General features: G+C 61.9%; 1 protein-coding gene across 1 annotated transcript; it reads left to right on the forward strand.

Annotated features, from left to right (window-relative positions):
- The first annotated feature begins 660 nt into the window (after positions 1-660).
- Positions 661-2,745, forward strand: LOC129082596 (patr class I histocompatibility antigen, A-126 alpha chain-like). The gene is made up of 5 exons (XM_054588306.1): positions 661-742; positions 931-1,215; positions 1,372-1,647; positions 2,194-2,469; positions 2,567-2,745. Exons 1-5 carry the CDS (start codon positions 679-681, stop codon positions 2,743-2,745), a joined length of 1,080 nt encoding a protein of 359 aa, XP_054444281.1. The 5' UTR covers positions 661-678.
- The last annotated feature ends 4,082 nt before the right edge of the window (positions 2,746-6,827 follow it).

The following is a 6,827-nucleotide window of genomic DNA, read 5'->3' on the forward strand; positions in this document are numbered from 1 at the left end:
AAGTAAGGGCCACTCGACCTTTGGCGAGACGACAGGCCGAGTTAGAGCAGGCAGCTCAGCTTGCGGGGCGGATTTCGTTTCCAGGGGGTTGCGGCTCCCAGTTCCGTCCTCCGCCGACGCGACTGCGGACCCAGCTCCCTCACGTCCCTGTTCAGCCTTCCCCTGAGACCCGTCTTTAAATCACATCAAATCAGCATCGTCAATCGGAGTTTCCTGGAAGTCATTCCTAGGAGCAAGGACGTGGTCAGTGAGCAAAACTCATCTGCTTCATCCTGGAAAGAGGGTGGCAGGTGCGGGGTCACGGGGCGCCACCGAGTGAAGGTGACATCAGGCGAGCCCGCCGTGGCGCAGGGAAGTGTGGAGTGGGGTGGGAAGCCAGGCAAGAGTCGGAGGAACGAGAAACCCCGGTAGTGAAAGGGGAGCCCGTAGGTGTCCCTCCTGCCCGTTCGCAGAGCCTGGCTGCCGCCGCCTCGGCGCACGGGACGCGGCGGACAGTTCCCCGAGCAGGAGGCGGCGGACAACAGAGTCCCGGGTCCCCGGGCCCGGATCCTCCTGACGCTCCGCCCACTCCCACTCCCATTGGGTGTCCGCGCTCGAGAGCAGCCAATCAGCGTCTCCGCGGGTAGATTTCACAATCACTGGGCAATCCTTTCCCTGCAGACGCTCCGTGTCTGGGTCATGGGACCCGGACCGCTGCTCGTGCTGCTCTCGGGGGCGCTGGCGGTGACCGAGACCTGGGCCGGTGAGTGCGCGGTCCGGAGGGAACGGCCTCTGCGGGGCAAGAGATTGGGGGTGGGGCGCGGGCGCAGGGCAGACGCGGACCCCAGACACCCGACTCCCTCTCTCGCCCCCGACCCCGCCCCCTTTTAGGTCTCCCTGCGCCTACCGGTGCACCTGGGGACCCAGGACCTGCGTCCTCCCCACCCCCAGCCCTTCACACCCTGAGATATTTCACCACCTGCGAGTCCCGAGCGGGGCGCAGGAAACCCCGGTACATCGTCGTCATCTACGTGGACGACACGGAAATCTTGGGGTTCGACAGTGACTCTCCGAACCCGAGGCTGGAGCCGCGGGTGCCGTGGCTGGAGCAGCCGTGGCTGGCGCAGGAGGGTTCAGACTTTTGGGAGGAGCAGACGCGGGAAATCAAGCACAAGGAGCGGACTTGCCGAGCGAACCTGAACAGGCTGCGCGCCCACTACAACCAGAGCGAGGACGGTGAGCCACGCGCGCCCGGGTCTGGTCATGACCCCCATTGCCACCCACTGGCCCTGGTCCTCCTGCGCTTCGGGGTGGAGCCCTACTCAGGGGCTTCTGACGGCGGGGGGGCAGCAAAGGGCTAGGGAGCCCGTGCTGACCGCGGGAGGGGGTCAGTGTCGCACACCTTCCAGGAAATGACGGGCTGCGTCGTGGGGTCCGACGGGCGCTTCCTCCGCGGATACACTCGGTTCGCCTACAACGGCACCGACTACATCGCCCTGAACGAGGACCCGAGCTCCTGGAGCAGGGCCGACTCGGCGACACAGGTCACCGGGCACCACTTCGTGCAGGTCCCTGATGCGGACGTCAGGAGGGTCTTCCTGGCAGACACGTGCGTGCAGCGGCTCCGCCTGCTCCTGGAAAAGGGGAGGGAGGCGCTGCTCCGAGCAGGTACCCGACCCGGGCCTCCCCGGGGAGGGGTCTGCGGGCTGGGGCGGCTCCTACAGGGAGAGGAGGGAAGTGGTCAGTGTCGGAATCCACCTCCAGCTCCGGAGAGGGAAGGGCCCCCAGGTTTCCTTCTTCTGTGACTCCCCGCGGGCCCAGCTGTCTCTAAAGGACAATAAGAAACCCAGCCTCTCCCTGAACAGCGGCTCCCTCACACCCTGCAGCCACCTGGTGCCCAGGACGTGCTCCCTGGTTCCCGGGCTGAGCCCGTCTCTGGAGGCCTGACTGAGGCTTTTCTGAGTCATCAGCCTCCACCTGAGTGTGTGTCTCCCATTAGAGACCTGAATATTCCTCCTCTAGGTTCTTCCCCTGATTCCAGAATTTTCCAGGAAATAGGCGATTGTCCCAATGCCTCTGCCCAGGCTGGTGTCTGGCCGGTGCTCCCTGTCCCCCACATGACCTGTCCCCTCCATTCTCAGGGTGTCACATGAGCGCTGCTGGAGTGTCCCCTGAGCATTCAAAGTTCCTGAATGTTCTCACCCCTCCCCTCAGACCCTCCAAAGACACACGTCACCCGCCACCCCACCTCTGACCGTGAGGTGACCCTGAGGTGCTGGGCCCGGGGCTTCTACCCCGCGGACATCACCCTGACCTGGCAGCGTGACGGGGAGGACCTGCCCCAGGACACGGAGACTGTGGAGACCAGGCCTGCGGGGGACGGGACCTTCCAGACGTGGGCGGCCGTGGCCGTGCCCCCTGGACAGGAGCAGAGCTACACGTGCCGCGTGGGGCACGCGGGGCTGCCCGAGCCCCTGACCCTGCGATGGGGTGAGGGGGGGGCGTGGGCACAGAGCCTCTCCTCAGGGCGTCCCTGAGCGGGGTCAGGACTCGGGCCTGAGGGTGGCCTCTCACCTCCCCCTCGCAGACCCCCCTCCTTGGACCACCGTCCCCATCGAGTACATCACTGCTGCCCTGGGTCTCCTTGGTGCTGCGGTCGCTGTGGCTGTGACGTGGAGGAGGAAGCGCTCAGGTGGGCAGGGGTGGGGCCGAGGTCCCTGTCCCCCTGGGGGTCAGGCCCAGGTGGCCGTGTGCTCCGCCTCGTGAGTGGGCATCGTACCCACACGGGTGCTGCCCATCGGGGGCCTGTTTGCCAACACTGACCCTTCAGTGAGGCCCGTGGGAAAGTGAAGGACAAATTCATCACTTGATGACTCTAGCGATGGGGACGGATTCCCAGCTGTCACAGGCCAGAGGGGAAGGTCCCTGCTGAGGACAACTGTCCAGACAGCCGGTTGGCTCCATCCCCTACACATGTACTTTCCCTGTGTTTGCTGATTGTATGGGTGTTCAGTCACTCTTCTGGAACCTTCCCTGGGCTTCAGGAGTGTGGGGTTCCTTTAGGGTCACGGGACCCAGCTTCCCTCCTGACTCCTCACAGAGTGTTTTCTTCCCACAGGCAGAGGCGGGGAGACCTACGCTCAGGCTGCCTGTCAGTCTGGGTGTTGGGAGGGGACGTCTGGGAGCCTTGGGAGCGTGTGGGCTGGTGTCTTCGATCCCACACCCCATGACTGTGCTACTGTGTCCTTCCCCGGGAAGGGCCGGTGCCCAGGGCTCTGATGTGTCTCTCGCAGCTGCTAAGGTTGAGACCCTGAGGGCAGGACGCGGGGGCACTGGGACCGAGGGGCACCGCTGGGTTTGGGGGATCCTCAGAGTGGGACGTGCTGAGCAAGCGGTGGCTGTGGGGGAATGTGACACTTCTGAGCCTGAGCTGATTTTTTCATAACAACTTTCTTTCCAGGGTAACAGAGCTGCTTTCTATGAGATTTGGTGCTAGAATTGTCACTGCAGCCTCCCCTTGGGACCTAAGGACCCCCGACGGCTGTTTCTGCAACTGATCTCAGAACATGTCAGCATCCTCATCGGCCACACGTGAGGAGCTGGTCCCCAGGCCACCCTCCCCACGGCGACCTGCGTCCTCTCCCCTGGGGACTGTCCTGTCCTCTCAGCGTTGGGGTGAGCCTGTCCCCGTCACGATGCTCACTTCCTGTCCCATTGAGTTTTCATGGCCTGTTATCCAGCTGGGAGTCAGACCTGGGTGTGAATCAGTTCTTCACATTCTGGCTGCGAAGGGTCAGCGGGTTGAAGGAGGAGGAGATCCCTGCAGGTCCTACGCGAGCCCCGGCGGGACCCTGAGTGCTGAGTGTTTCGGGTGGGGGGGGCGGGGCTCCGTGCCTTGTGGGCTTGGCACGGTCATTCCTCATTGGGTCACCTCCGTTGCTCCTTTGTCCTTGCTGCTTCAGGAGGACCTTGTCCCACAAGGACGTGGGTTGCCAGGGACTTGAGCGTCACCTGGGCCTTGTCGTGGCTCCAGGACTGTGTTCAGTGAGGACTACACGTGGCCACGTCACCCTGGGCTCGGGCCTCGGTCTGCCCCGTGACCCCTATCTTTTGGGTGTTGGTTGTTTCTTTTTTCTCTCTTTCTTTTCTTTTCTTTTTTTTTTTTTTTTTTTTTTTTTTTTGTAGATGTTGTACCTCTCCTTGGTGGTTTGGTTTTTTTTAATTAAACTATTAGAATGTTTTTAAGTAACTTATTACGATGTGTTTCTTTTTTATTGTTCAATCGCTGTTTCCCATACTTTTGCCCATGGCTCCCCCTGCCCCGTCTAGCACCCTCCTAAATTATTACCGTGTGGTTTTTGTTAAGTTTATTGTGGTTGGAGCATCATCCCCATATGCGAAGGCTGCAGTACTGATCCAGCGTCAGGGGCCCTACAAGGGTCAACCGATGACCATAGAATCAGTGGGACGGCAGAGCGATGTCGCTCCCCTCCCCTCCCCCATCTCCCTCTGTCTCTACAATCAATCAGTAAATTGCTTTTTAGAAAAGAAATTGTACCTCCACTCAGATGGTGGTAGGAGGTGGGGCCATGACAGGTGCTCAGACCAGGAGGGTGGGACTCGGGGGAGGCTGCCGCCCCTGCCCTGGCTGCGGCCTTCTGTCCAGGGCCCCTGCCCCACCCGCGCGACCTCCCCTCCCCCGCACAGGACGAGCCCAGCTGCGGGGACCACCTCGGCCTCCGGGGAGCGGGGAGACCAGCCGGGCAGCTGCGCTCACCCGGGCAGAGTTACCCTGTGCGCCTTGGCCTCGGGGTCCGTCCCTGCTGTCCCCTCATCCTGCGTGTCACGCCGAGTCACAGGGCCGGCAAGTCCGAGGCGGGACGCGGAGGCTCACGGGGCACAAGGGCCCAGACGCGAGGGACGGGCCCTCTGGCTGTGTGGGACGGTGGGGCTGCGGGTCCCGGTGTCCCCTTTTCCCCGGGAACCGTGGACACCGGCGTGTCCCAGTCGCGGGGAGCGGCCTGCCCGGCGGTCTCCGCGCTGCGGGTGGGGGCGGGGCTGGGAGGCGCGGTCCGGGACAGCCCCGGGCCGTCTGCGGGCGGTTCCGACTCGGGCTGTGGCGCTGTCCCCGAGTGGGACCGCGCGAGCCGGGCGGGTGTTCGGGAGGCCCCTCCCCTGCGAGTCGCCCTCCGCGCCCACAGAAGGTGCCGCAGCCGCTGTGGCCGCCCGGTCCGCCGCCCGGACTCTGCGCCCCCCGGGGAGGCGCCTGGGCCGCGCGTGGGGGAGGGGCAGCGAAGGGGCTGCGGGACCGGCGCGCGGGCGTCCCCGGGGCGTGGGATGGAGCGCGCGGGGGCCGTGGAAGGGGGGGCGCGGGCTGCGGGGTTCACGGGGCCACGGGCCAGCCTCCCACACGGAGCCGCGCGGGTCACTTCCCCTGGAAGGGGAAATGGAATGACGGACGTGTAACTGACATTTGCAGTTGGAGGCGGGGACAGGCCAGGTGACGGCGGGGCGTCGGCGGGGGGCCGCGGGCGTGGGTGGGGGGAGACCTAGGTTTCTGGGACGCGAAAGCAGAAGTGAGTCACTGTAACCGGTTCTCAGTAGAGGACATGGGTGATGGGGGAGCAGGGGGCCACGGGACTCATTTCATTCTGTAGATTCTTGAGAGTGTTTTGAATTCTCCTGTATGTGCATGAATGTGTCTTCAGAGAAGAAGTTACACTGAAATCCCTTCGCCAGCCCCGGCGGGTGCGGCTCAGTGGATGAGCGCCGGCCTGTGACCTGAAAGCGCGCCGGTCCCGTGCCCAGTCAGGGCCTGTGCCCGGGTGTGGGCCAGGTCCGCAGCGGGAGGCGTGCGAGAGGCCACCTATCCATGTGTCTCTCGCAAACATGGATGTTTCTCTCCCTCTCTTCCTCCCTCCCTTCCCCTCTTTCTAAAGATAAATAAATAACACCCCGAAAATCCCTACACTTAAAAAACTCTCATGAGTCCATGTGTGAACACATCAGACATTCCACCCCGTTCACCTCTGCAGACGCCCGTCCGCAGCCCCCGGCCCCGCCCCAGGTGGCCCGGCTCCCTGCGCACCTGGGCCTGGCGGACACCTGGGGTCCTTCGCCTCGTCCCGGGCAGCCCCGGGCCCCTCCTGTCCTGGTCCCCTGTCACCTGGATCCCACGTGTTCCTCTTTTTTTGGTTTTCTCCCTGGTTTCTCCCACTTTGCCCGGTAGTGTTTTACAAGAGAGAATGTGAAAATGAACTATAAAACTCTAACCACAAGAAGAACCTGCAGGCTCTCCTAGCCCTTATATGCATCTTGACTTGATATAGAACTCTCTGTTGAAATTTTCTTTTCTTCAGAAAAAACTTTGCTTCAACATCTTGTGGTTTCCAGACCCCTGTTTGCTGCCTCTGGGACGTTCCCAGGTCTCCCCTACCCTCCTTCTGAAGTTCCATTGTGACGTCGCCGTGTGGGTCTGCTTTTATCTGCTGCACTAAGCATTTGATTAGGTCCCTCAAAATAAAAGGTTTTATCTGTATATTTGAGTGAGAGTCTTGGAAACTTTTAAAATCATTTCCTATTCATCGTTATTTTTTTGTTTTTATTTTTCATACTGCTTTTAGACCGGCTTTGTCCCCTTGTTGGCTCCCTTGGCTGACAGGCTCACAGGCCCTTCTCCAGCTCGCCCGCAGGTCTCCGCTCATACGGCTCAGCAGGAGGGCAGCGGGGGTCTTGCAGGTCACCTACGGAATTACTCATTTCTGTGATGAGAGTTTTAATTTCCAAGAGACCTTTCCTGTTCTGTGATTGCGAATAATTGTTGTCTTTCAGATGCCACTGTCTTCCGT

This window comes from Pteronotus mesoamericanus, unplaced genomic scaffold (assembly GCF_021234165.1).
Source record: "Pteronotus mesoamericanus isolate MK-2021 breed Mesoamerican mustached bat unplaced genomic scaffold, CSHL_Meso_final scaffold_128, whole genome shotgun sequence".
NCBI classification, from domain to species: Eukaryota; Metazoa; Chordata; class Mammalia; order Chiroptera; family Mormoopidae; genus Pteronotus; species Pteronotus mesoamericanus.

Excerpts from the sequence above, each read along its gene's own strand:
- LOC129082596 (XM_054588306.1), top strand. The coding sequence starts at position 679 with ATGGGACCCGGACCGCTGCTCGTGCTGCTCTCGGGGGCGCTGGCGGTG. Across the intron at positions 743-930 it reads GGTGACCGAGACCTGGGCCG|CCCTTCACACCCTGAGATAT; the intron begins GTGAGTGCGCGG and ends CCCCACCCCCAG. Across the intron at positions 1,648-2,193 it reads GGAGGCGCTGCTCCGAGCAG|ACCCTCCAAAGACACACGTC; the intron begins GTACCCGACCCG and ends CCCTCCCCTCAG.